This window comes from Rattus norvegicus, chromosome 3, assembly GCF_036323735.1.
Source record: "Rattus norvegicus strain BN/NHsdMcwi chromosome 3, GRCr8, whole genome shotgun sequence".
NCBI classification, from domain to species: domain Eukaryota; kingdom Metazoa; phylum Chordata; class Mammalia; order Rodentia; family Muridae; genus Rattus; species Rattus norvegicus.
Genome location: NC_086021.1, coordinates 33606530 through 33618787, shown reverse-complemented (window position 1 = coordinate 33618787; position 12258 = coordinate 33606530). Strand labels below are relative to the sequence as shown.

The 12258-nt window shown below is 46.2% G+C and overlaps 1 protein-coding gene across 7 annotated transcripts in view; it reads right to left on the bottom strand.

Annotated features, from left to right (window-relative positions):
* Gle1 (GLE1 RNA export mediator) overlaps positions 1 to 11628 on the bottom strand; it is a 31720-nt gene extending 20092 nt beyond the window's left edge. For 6 of the 7 annotated variants that reach the window (XR_010064653.1, XR_010064649.1, XR_010064651.1 and 3 more), the window contains exons 1-9: positions 11436 to 11628; positions 10941 to 11165; positions 8974 to 9084; positions 8399 to 8547; positions 8107 to 8167; positions 6941 to 7195; positions 4654 to 4882; positions 3133 to 3245; positions 2916 to 2985 (exon numbers count right to left, since the gene is read on the bottom strand). Coding sequence is in view for 2 of the 7 variants with exons in the window: in XM_006233836.5 (XP_006233898.1) it covers positions 2916 to 2985; positions 3133 to 3245; positions 4654 to 4882; positions 6941 to 7195; positions 8107 to 8167; positions 8399 to 8547; positions 8974 to 9084; positions 10941 to 11165; positions 11436 to 11534 (1312 nt within the window). In the remaining 5 variants the exon portion in view is untranslated. The remainder of the gene's footprint in view (positions 1 to 2915; positions 2986 to 3132; positions 3246 to 4653; positions 4883 to 6940; positions 7196 to 8106; positions 8168 to 8398; positions 8548 to 8973; positions 9085 to 10940; positions 11166 to 11435) is intronic. The other variant, NM_001025731.1, reaches the window with a different exon arrangement.
* Positions 11629 to 12258: the final 630 nt, after the last annotated feature.

Genomic DNA, 12258 nt, shown 5'->3' with positions numbered 1-12258 from the left:
CCAGGAGACTGAAGAACTCACAGAGGAGGAGTGTCGTGCGGCAGTCAGGAGGTGTCTCAGAGAAGCTTGTAGTCCACAGGCCAAATGCAAACACTGGCTGAATTAGAGACTGATCAGAAGACCAGGGGAGTCAAGGCTAGGACATGAGCAACTCAAGTACATTAAAAGGCTGAGGGAAAGGAACTGCAAAAGGAACCAAGCTCAAGAAGGGGACAAAAATGAACAGAGTCTACAAGTGACAGAATGAGAAAAAAGGCAGATTTTTACAAGAGCCGACTAGGGCAGGAAGGTCACCTCAGTCTCTAAAACATACTAATTAGAAAACACAGCCTACACTTGCCTAGCGAGCGCAAGGCCCTGGGTTCAGTCCCCAGCTTCGAAAAAAAGAAAAGGAAAAAAAAAAAAAAAAAAAAAGAAAACACAGCCTGAGGAGGAGCTCATGCTGCTTCTGTTTCCTGGTTGCGGCTGAACTAAGACTGTGGTGACAAGGGGAAGGTATGAGGACAAGCAGGAGACAGCAGTCAACCCCTCTGCTGTCACTGACAAACAGCACATTAAACCCCCAGCATGCAGGGTTGGGGATTTAGCTCAGTGGTAGAGCGCTTGCTTAGCAAGCACAAGGCCCTGGGTTCGGTCCCCAGCTCCAAAAAAAAAAAAAAAAAAAAAAAAAACCAACAACAACAACAAATAAATAAATAAATAAAAAACCCCAGCATGCTATGTGTTTATTTATACTCTGCCCTGTTCCACAAAGAATTTCAGGCAACAAAGGGTAGGAAGGGAACTTGGATAAACGGCCTCGAGGGCACAATCTCCAACATTCCTGTGCCTTTTTTGGCAACAAGTTGAGAGGGCACTGGGGCACAGTGAGCGAGAGGGCTCTCCAGCTGTTCTCCTGTTTCTTGTTGGTACAGTCTGAATCTAGAGGCCTCCTCATCTATGGCTGTGTGAAACTGAGCCCCGGCTCTAAAGGTCTTTCTTTGTCTGGCTTTATTCTCTACATTTCTGCTAAGAGAGAGTCAATCTTGGAGTTTGGAGAAGCTAAAACAGAACAAAGCAGGAAAAAAGCAAAGATATACGTGACTTTCTAGGTGGGTGTTCACCAGTTTTCTTCTCAAGTTCTCTTCATGAGAACTTAAAAGCCACTGAGGGGCTGGGGGCCAGGTGTGCTTACTGGTAAAGTGTTTGCCTAGCACGTCAATACAAAGCCAGCACCACCTCAAAAACACAAACAAAACCAGGCATGGTGATGCACACCTTTAATCCTAGATGATCTACAGAGTAAGATCCAGAACATATAAGGCGATGTAGTAAGACCCTACTCCAAAACAATCACCCAGTGATTATTTAAATCATTATAAATAATTTACTATCCTGAGAGGTGGCTCAGTGGTTAAGAGCACTGACTGCTCTTCCAGAGGTCCTAAGTTCAAATCCCAGCAACCACATGGTGGCTCACAGCCATCTGTAATGGGATCCGATGCCCTCGTCTGGTGTCTGAAGACAGTTACAGTGTACTTATATGTAATAAATAAATCTTTAAAAAAAATAAAATAAATAATTTACTATTAATCTCTAACTTATGAAAAAATGAATCAAGGCTGAAAGATGGCTCAGTGGTTAAGAGCATGAGGGCCAGAGCTCATTCCCAGCACCCACATGAGGCAGCTCACAGACTCCATGGGATCAGCGCCCTCTTCTGGCCTCCCCAGGCACCTGCACTCACACTCAGTCACACACAGACTTCACAGAAGCCCAGTGTGATATGGCACATGTCTGAACTCAAGAACACCCAGAAGGGGGGTTGGGGATTTAGCTCAGTGGTAGAGCGCTTGCCTAGCAAGCCCAAGGCCCGGGTTTGGTCCCTAGCTCGAGAAAAAAAAAAAAAAAAAGAACACCCAGAAGGCTAAGATGAATTCAAGGAAAGCCTGAGCTACAGTGGTCTACTACCTCAATAACACACAGATCAGAATTAGTAGTTGGGTGGTAGAAGACACTAGGCCAAATCTTCAACCTCTAAAGCCAAAAAAAAAAAAAAAAAAAAATTTGTCAATGGCCTTTGCATGTGGTTTCTTTGTCCCCTCAGTACTTCCTCAGCACCTCCCCCAGCACCCCAACCTACAGCTGCTCAATAAAATTATTTGAGCTCGGGCTGGAGAGATGGCTCAGAGGTTAAGAGCAGTGACTGCTCTTCCAGAGGTCCTGAGTTCAATTCCCAGCAACCACATGGTCCCTCACAACCATCTGTAATGGATCCGATGCCCTCTTCTGGTGTGTCTGCCGACAGCGACAATGTACTCATATATAATAAATAAATAAATCTTTTTTTTTTTTTTGGTTCTTTTTTTTCGGAGCTGGGGACCGAACCCAGGGCCTTGCGCTTCCTAGGTAAGCGCTCTACCACTGAGCTAAATCCCCAGCCCCATAAATAAATCTTTTAAACCCTTTTTCCTTTTCTGTGGTACTGAGGATTCAGTTAGCTAGGCCTAGTATGCACCTGAGTGTTCAACAATAGCTCCAGCCCAGGGGCTTCTGGCTTTCTCCTTTTAAGTGTCTCACTGAGTTGCACTTCACACAGGCTGTACTTGAACTTGTGACACCACAGCCTCTGCCTTCCCTCAACCAGCTGGGATTAAGGGCCTATACTACTAGACCCAGCTCTGTTTAAAGAAGAAAAACAAAACAGTAGGAATGTAACATACATTTGAAATATGTGTGTGTGTGTGTGTGCGCGTGTGTGTGTGTGTGTGTGTGTGTGTGTGTGTGTGTTAGTGGAGATGGAACCTGGGCCCTTGCACATACTTGTCAATTGCCACACCACTAAGTCACATTCTCCAGCCCTGAACAAACACTATCGAAGGTTGCAAAACTAAGACAACCAAGTGAAGGACAATATTCTCACCCATCTGACCCACCTGCGATGGTGGAGATCTGGCTCACTGGGATGGTGGCTGCCTTCTGCAGGTCCATCTTTATCTTTTTGATCTACCAAGAGAATGGTTACTTGTTAAGTGGGCTTGTGCAGAGCTGAGCACTTGCTTAGAATGAGGGAATATGATAGACCAAGTACGTTGCTAGAACATCAGGCTGCCAGGCACCACCAAAATTTTGGCCACCCGATTTCTCCCGTACCTGACTGTCCTTGCTGCTGGTCAGGTCCTCAAAGGCCAACACGCATTTGGCAGAAGCATCCTGAAGTTGCTGGTACCACTGCATCGTACTATCCTGTACCTTCACCTGCAGGTCTGAGAACAAAGACAGGCCTTAGTGGCAGGGAGCTTATGCAACATGGTGTCTGAACTAGGACTACACTATGCACCGGCTGCTTCGGTGTCACGGTCACCCTACAGAGCAGACACTAACACTCTTTCCATTTAACAAGAAACAGGCACAGAAAGACACACTGCTCTGTCCATTTCTGTGGCCAGACTTTTGCTACATTGGGTCGTGGGGGTGGTTCTTTCTTCCATTCTTCCAACCCCTAACAATAGATAGGATAAAAAAAGGATAGAGTGGAAAGGAAAGAGATCCCTGAATAAAGTCAGGGGCCAGAAAGAGGGGATGTTATCATTAGACTACTTCGTGCTGATAAGGAGTGTTGAGTTCTTTGGGGCAAGTTTGATCTTCACCAGCAAGAGATCTAATTTGGGACGCAACTACTTAACAAACCATAGCCAACAACAACCAGAACCTCCCCACCTCAGGGCCCTAGCAGTTATGAACCCTTAGAAAAAAGTCCCCAGAACCCCAGACATTACACAGTCACAGAAACTATCTATAGCTGGCAAAATCATAGTCAGCTGCTGTGGACGATATGAAGCAGTCCTAGATTCCACACCTGGGATTAGAACAAAAACCTATTTTTGTGTTTTAAAGAAACCAAAACTCCAAAACTGTCACTACAGATCCTCGAACATATTAAACAGGGGTAGCTGCACTATTATTTAAAGTACATAGAAGTGGGGTTGGAGAGATTGAAGTTCAGCAGATTCACACATTACATACAATCCTCTGAAACTCTTTTTAAAGAACAGTTGCTATTCTTATTGAAGAAAGAGCGTAGCTACTGGATCCCAGCAGCCACAAGGTGGCTCAAAACTCCCTGTACCTTAAGTGCTCTCTTCTGGCCTCTGTGAGCACCGGGCACACATGTAGTACACATAGATACACGCAGGCAAACACTCATGCACATAAGACAAAAACGAGTAAATCTTAAGCAATTCTTTCAAAATAAAATATGGTGGTGTATACCTTTAATCCTTGCACTCAGGGATCACAAGCAGGGGATCTCTATGAGTTCAAGGCCAGCCTAGTCACAAAGTAAGTTCCAGGATGGTCAGGGCTACACACCAAAAATACCCTGTCTCAAAAACCCGAACCAAACAAACAAATGCTCAAGCAGTAGTGATATTTATAACACCACTCTCACTAGATGTAGACAGGCTTTCTGAGTCCTGGGGAACATGGCAGAATCTAGAATTGGCTCCAGATCAACCAAAACTGTATGTAACACATTAGGCAAGAGTTCTGATGAACTGGGTGGTCCTGTAGTGTGACACCTTCACGTTTGTCACATTTGCTTTTGCTTTTTTTTTTTTTTTAATATCCTAACACCTAGCCCAGTTAAAGGACTGCATCCACACCACAACCCACCTTCACTCTGTGTCCCTACTAGGCTTGGGCTGGGTGCAGAGGTCTTGGTGGGAGCCCCTGGCCCCTGCTGCACCTGTGACTCCTGCAGCTTGACCCGAGCCTCTTCTTCATCTTTCTTCTTCATTTCAGAGGCTCTGGTGATCTCCTGCTCCAAATTTGAGAGGAGGTCCCGCATTTCCTGCAGGACTCGCTCAGCCTCAGCTTGGTTCTCTGCTGTGGGATAGCCACTCTGTCAGAGTGAGAGACAATAGTTACCACTGACTTCCTAGATAGATCCTGTGGGGCTAAGTCATACCACACACAGTCCATTTCTAAAGTGGGCCAGCTGAGTCAGTGAGTACACAGGGTCAAACGTTGGCACCTACTAATTTCCTGTTCTCTGAAGGAGTCACTGTTAAAGAGCTGGGAGTGAGGGTGGCTCATGCCGAAATCCTACCCCCTGAGAGGCAGAGGCAGGAAGATTGCTGCAATTCCGAGACCAGCCAGGGCTAGTGAGTCTCGGTTGAGAGAGAGAGAGAGAGAGAGAGAGAGAGAGAGAAAGAGACTTCACAACCCTTATGACACCCTGAATTTGATACCTGGAACCCCCCCATAGAGAGAGGAGAGCACTGACCCTACAAAATTCTCTGATTTCTAAACATGCACACATACAACATAACATCAGAAGGTTTAGCACAGTCACCACCCCCACAGCAGCCACCCAGGACGTTTCGAAGCTTTCAGCAACACTGCTCAGAGCAGTCTTTTTTAAAAAACCTGTGACAAATATACTGTGTCATATACCAGTAATAGCAGCTAGCAATCCTTGGAACAACGCCTTAAGTCCCAAGTCATGTTGAGCTACACAGTAAGATCCTATAACAAAACAACAACAAAAATACAAATCAAAAAACAAACAAAAAACCCAACAGTGGGCTAGAGAAATGGCTCAGCAGTGAGAAGCATGTGCTGATTTTGCAGAGGGCCTGAGTTCGAATCTCAGATAATGGCTCACAACCATCTGTAATGAGAGCTGATGCCCTCTTCTGGTGTGTACTTATATATAATAAAGAAAGAAATCTTTTTTTTTTTTTTTTTTAAGAAAGTTGTCATTTTAAAGCTTCTATTAGTGTAAATCATTCATAAGTATTTGAAAGTTGTATTTCAGCTTTTTTGGTAAAAGGGTGTGGTTGGTGGTTAGTTTGTGTGTGTGTGTGTGTGTGTGTGTGTGTGTGTGCATGTGTGTGGGTGAGTGTGTGTTCGTAGGCACAGCTTTGAAATGTCAGCTCCTGTAAGTTAGCTCCTTCCTGCCACCTTGTGAGGGTGGGAGCTCGGGTTCAGCAGGCCTAGGTGCAAGGCCCCTAAGTGCTGGCCATCCTATCAGCAAGTCCTGCTTCGGCTGTTAGAGCCACCTGTCCAGGGCTTCGCTCATGTTTTCTTGTAGGAGGAAAGAGAGAGCGACAGTAGTTTATCCTTCTGCACAAACAGCAGGAGTACTTTTTGAATCAAGAACATCAAATTTTAGTGTGACCAATATAAAAAATAGTGGCCAGTATTTCCTAATTTGTAATTTCTTCAAATTTTTCATGTGCTCAGATAAATGGACACTTTCCTTTATATATCAGTTTATCTTGTGCTTACTGTCAAATACTTCATTTTTCCAGTCTACTTAATATTCTTCTGAATCTGGATTTACAGTTAAATATAAAATATAGAATAAAATGAGGATATGAAGATAAAATAAATTTAATATTTATTTTAATGTATTTATATATTTGCTGTTACCCGGAAGCTGTGTGAGCTCGGCAAATGCTTCACCAATGAGCAACGGTTTCAGCTCTTACCCAGCTGATCAAGTGACGCCTGCTGTTTTCTTTTTTTTTTTTTTCAAAGATTTATTCATTTATTATATATAAGTACACTGTAGCTGTCTTCAGACACACCAGAAGAGGGCACCAGATCTCATTACAGATGGTTATGAGCCACCATGTGGTTGCTGGGAACTGAACTCAGGACCTCTGGAAGAGCAGTCAGTGCTCTTAACCACTGGGCCGTCTCTCCAACCCGACTGCTGTTTTCTCCAGCCATTAGACATTACTTAGGTATTTTCATCTTCTTTGTTTGTTCTTAGCAACAGGGTCTCTCTGTGTAGCCCTGGCTGTCCTGGAACTTGCTCTGTAGACCAACCTGGCCTCAAACTCAGAGATCTGCCTGCCTCTGCATCCCAAGTACTGTGTGCCAGAACAACCCAGCAAAACACCTTAGAGTGTAAGGACTTAACCTTAACAGTCATTCTGTAATCTGTTACCTCCAAGGTGGTGCGAATGATGCCAGAGATGAGGCCACACAGCTGGTTGCCCCGGGTCTGGAAAGCAGCCAGGTCCACATTCAGCAGGTCTTTGTGCTGACTGGAAGCATCCAGCTGCTGGTTGAGCTGCAGGACCTCCTCTTGCAGGGTGTACAGGCTGCGCAGACGGATCTGGCCTTCCTCCTTCCGCAGCTGCTCCTGCTCTGCCTGCTTCACACGCTGCTGCTCTGCCTCTCGAAGCTTTAGGTTGAGAATCTACTGAAAGGGCCACTGAATCACTGGGGGTGGGGGTGGGGGTGGGGGTGGGGGTGGGGGTGGGGGTGGGGGTGGGGGTGGGGGTGGGGGTGGGGGTGGGGGTGGGGGTGGGGGTGGGGGTGGGGGTGGGGGTGGGGGTGGGGGTGGGGGTGGGGCTTTCCCTTTCCACACTGCTCAAATCCTAACCGAGCTACATCTTTTCACAGGTGAGCTCAGGAAATAAACTCCCCAGGGTCAATATATGTGAATTGCAGCTTTCAGCTTTATTGGCTGGAAAAGAACCTATGAGAGTAGCAAATCACACCTCTCCAGCTCTCTGAGGACATTTTTAAGATTTTTTTTTTTTCATTCTTTTTTTCGGAGCTGGGGACCGAACCCAGGGCCTTGAGCTTCCTAGGCAAGCGCTCTACCACTGAGCTAAATCCCCAACCCCCTTATTTTTTATTTATATATTAGTACACTGTAGTTCTCTTCAGACACTTCAGAAGAGAGCATTCCATTACAGATGGTTGTGAGCCACCATGTGGTTGCTGGGAATTGAACTCAGGACCTCTGGAAGAGCAGTCAGTGCTCTTAACCACTGAGCCATCTCTCCAGCCCTTTCTGAGGACATTTTTAGGTAGCATCAACAAAGGGGGAGGACCTGCTTGAATGTGGATGGTACTACCCTACAGGCTAAGCTCTGAGAGCAGAGGCTTTCTGAGCCCTGTAAAACCAGGAGGTGAGACAATCCCTGTTCCCGTCCTCTCGGGTGCTTGGCCACCCTGATGAAGGAGTAACTACAAGAGCCACTATCCAGGAGCACAGTCATGGGCCAGGGTCTCCTGAAGGACTCTGTTGATGGACTGATGAACCCTCAGGAGGCAGAGACAGTCACCAACACAATCACACTGAGTGTCCCAGGCACTGACCTTGGCTCTGTGGCGATGCTCAGCTTTCAGCTTCTCCTGATGGCCCAGGGCTTCTCTGGTACTGATAAACAAGGCAGGATCAGGGCTGTTTCCTGAGACCTTTCCCGCCTCCCTCGCTGTCACATTAGGCCTCCTCCAAGGCTGGACACTTCTCCAGGCTGGAAGCCTCTTTGCCTATTTTACTTTGGTATTTAAGTACTGTCCACTCTTTCACCTCAGATTTCTCTGGGAAAGCATCGAGCTGAGCACACACACATCACACACACATACACACACACTCAGGAAGACTCACCTCTTCTCCATCACTTCCTGTAAGTCCCGGAACTCCTTATGCAGCTTCAGCTCCTTCAGCTCGTCAAACCTCTTCAGCTGTTCGGACGCCATCTCTGAGAGGGCTTGCACCTTCCTCTCTTGCTCCTCCTGCCACTGCCTCAGGCCCTCCTGGAAAGGGACAGTACCTGTTTCTGCAAGGCCACAGCCCCCGGCCCCTCTGTCCTGGACCTCCACCCTCAGTCCTTAAGAGCACAGAAGACTCCAGTGCATGGAAGCGCCTGCTTGCTCATCAAGCTCTATGACCTGCACTTGTCCTTGAACCAATTTTATGTCTTTGGTTTTTTTTTGAGACAGGATTTCATGTATCCCCTGCTGGTCTCAAACTTGTTCTGTACCTAAGGTTGACCTTAAACTTCTACCTGCCAGAAAATGGAACCAGATTTCCCTTAGAGTGCACTGTCCCACTAACCCCCACAGTGAGCTGTCCATGGGTGGCAAATCCTGATTAGCATACGGTGAGCGTCCTCCCACAGAGAATCTACAGAAAGCTGGCTCTTTAGAGTCAAGCCTTCCTTGATTCATGGTCTCACTTACTGTTCCTCTCATTCTGTGCGCCAATTCATACATTCGGATGCAACCTTCCACTTTGATCGCTCGGGAGGACTGAAGTGCAATAGGTTCTGTGAACGGGGACTCATGTGCGCTCTAAATAGAAGATGAAAAAATAAATAAGCTTTGAACATGGTAAATTTACGTTGTCTTTTACAAAGATCACATCTTTGTTGGCTTTCTGTCGGCAAAGTTTTCTAGGTGTTCTCCTAAGAAATTATTCAAAAGATTTCTTTTGGCTCCCAATTCAGAGGTTTCTGTACACGGTCTCTGGATTCACCTTTTCCCTGGTTCTAGACTATGTTAAGACAGAAATGACAGCAGAGACATGTGGTGGAGAAAAGCAGCCACCTTCAAGTGGCTGGAAAGCAGGAGAGTGGAAAGGGCCCGAGATTAGATTTAGCAGATGAGGACCTAGTCCCTGTAGCTTAATGCTATCTATATGTTTCTTTCCACCCCTGATAAACTATGAGATTCTGATCCATCAGTGTATCTCTCTGAAGATAATGATCCACTTCTCCAAAAGCTTCATCTTTTGGAGAAGAATGTTATATGAGGGGCAAAGTTCAACACAGAATCCTTTGAGTGACACCTGAGATCCAAACGCTTTTGGGTTTTTTTTTTAAAGATTTATTTATTATATATAAATACACTCTAGCTGTCTTCAGACACACCAGAAGAGGGCACCAGATCTCATTACAGATGGTTGTGAGCCACCATGTGGTTGCTGGGAATTGAACTCAGGACCCCTGGAAGAGCAGTCAGTGCTCTTAACCACTGGGCCATCTCTCCAGCCCAAGATCCAAACTCTTAACACACCCAACTTAGGAACCAATATTAAATTTATAAGCCACCAATGATGAAGATACTTTAGTTTAATGTCAGAATACAATCTAAGAATGGAGTTGTGCAAGAATTCTAAGTACTTGTGAGAAAACTCCAAGAAAACAAGAGCCTTATGACCTCGGTTTCTTCAAACACAGAAGTGTTCTCGGAATATGTTTCTGTTCCCCTCCTACATGTAGCAGACAGGGGTGTGTTTAATTCAGGTTATTCATTACATTCGTCTATGGAAAAACATCTCTTGTCACCCGGGCTTGTCCTTGTGACTAAATACTGTAGGAAAAAGGTGACTTTTCCCTCAGCGCATAAATTATCTGACGCTCTGAATAAAGCTAACTCTTGTATGAGACTTTAGTCTACCTTGTCTTTAGGCCCTGCTCTCCCAGGTTTGTGCTGCCAATGAGAGCAGCGAACGGTGAACAGTGCATTTATTATGACATCCACTTTGGCCTCCTTCTCCCCATTCCTGGCCCTAACTGATTTACATTTGATCTTCCCCCAAGGCCACGAAGCACAACACTTTTTTTTTTTTTGAGACAGTCTTATTATGTAGCCCTGGCTAGCCTAGAAGTTGCTCTATAGACCAGGCTGGCCTTGAATTCACAGGGACACACTTGGCTCTGCCTTACAAGTGTGGCAATTAGAGGTGTGCACTGCCACACCTGGTGCTACACAGATTCTCTTTAATAAACTGGGGTTTCTTCTTGTTGCTGGGGAGATAGCTTAATGGGCAATGTACAGGCAGGAAGGCCTAAGGTTTGATGCCCACAATCCATTGAAAAATGGCATGGTGGCATGGACTGGAGAAGAGGAGACAGGAGGATTTCTGGGATTGCTGGCCAGTTAATCCTAGTTGATGAGCCCCAGGCCAATGAGGGACACTGCCTCACAACCCAAGATGAAGGCCTCTGAGGATCAAATCCCAAAGTTGATCTCTGGCCTCCACACACATGTGCATACACACATACTCACAGTGGGTGACACAGTAAATGCCTTCCCTACAGTCATCTGGAATGGGAAACAATTGTTTCCCCAAGTCACTGTCAAGTGACTAAACATTTCAACTTTGCAGCAGACAGATCTTTTGTCTTAAGCAAGTTAAACCTTACCTGGGTTCCACTTGGTGTTGAGGGTGAAGGAGATTGTGGGCTACTTCTGACAGGAGACTTAAGTGTGGATTGGTACAGGCCTGAAGCAGATCCAGAGGATGGTGAATTATCAGAGGAAGGAGCATTCTCTTGCGTGTGGTGTGAGGTGTTGGGTAGGATGTGATCCACCACCCATCCAGAGTAAGAAGATAGTTTGGGAAGAGACATACATTCTTCCAAAACATCCTAAAGAGAAGAAAAGTAAGCTTATTTGTGTATCCACTGGTAAGTCTAAGACATTATTACAAGTAATGCTCAACAGCTGAGGGTCCAAGCAAATAAGTTAATGCACAAAGGAAGAAGGAAAGAAGGAAGGAAAGGAAAGGAAAGGAAAGAAAGAAGGAAGAAAGGAAGAAAAAGGAAGAAAGGAAGAAAGAAAGAGAAAGCGGCCCGTCACCACGCCCGGTCCTCCACCGCGGTCTCTAGGGAGCCTGTTAAACGCGGGCCGCCGCTCACCTCGTAGCGCAGTAACCACTCGCGGTCGTAGCGCAGGCGGCCTTTGCTGGAATTGCGGAGCGCCCTCAGAGTTTCCCAGCAGCGACCATCAGACGGCATGGCAGGCCACCAGCTGATACTACTGACAACAAACCCTCGAATCCGCCGCCGAGGAGGCACCGCCTTCCGCTTCCGGGGTGTCCGCCCCACATCCGGCGCAGCCTTGTCCGTAACGGTCGCAGACACCGCCCGTCAGCAGCGCCCCGCCCACTCGCGAGCGCCTCCTCCTGGCCGGAGCAAGAATGCGGGATTGAGGCCAAGCTCCTAGGGACCGCACATGGGTGAATCTTAATGTAATTTCTCTCAGTCACAATTGCCCAGACGATGCTCTGCGCTTTTGGCCATCTACTGCTCAAGAGTTCGTAACAGCGGTTTGAGGTGGGTAAGAACCTCAAGGGGACAAGCAGTATTTTTCCTGGAGAAATATTTCAGGCGTTCACATCCCTTACTTTTCTTGTGGAACAGCCTGGTTTGTTTTTTTCCAGCACCCACATGAATAGCTCACAACTGAAACTCCAGCTCAGACGGATCCATTGCCCTCTTTGTGGACTCTGACGCTATGCATGCACATGCCATACATACATACATACATACATACATACATACATACATACATACATACACGTTTGATTGTTTGCTAAAAAAAAATCTTTGGACTTCTAATAAAATATTTTACAAACGTTAATATAAGAGTCCCGGAAGTGATAAGGGTATAGTGTTACACAACTTTAATCCCAGCACTTGGGAGCAGATGTCTTGAGTTTGAGGACTGCCTCATCTACAG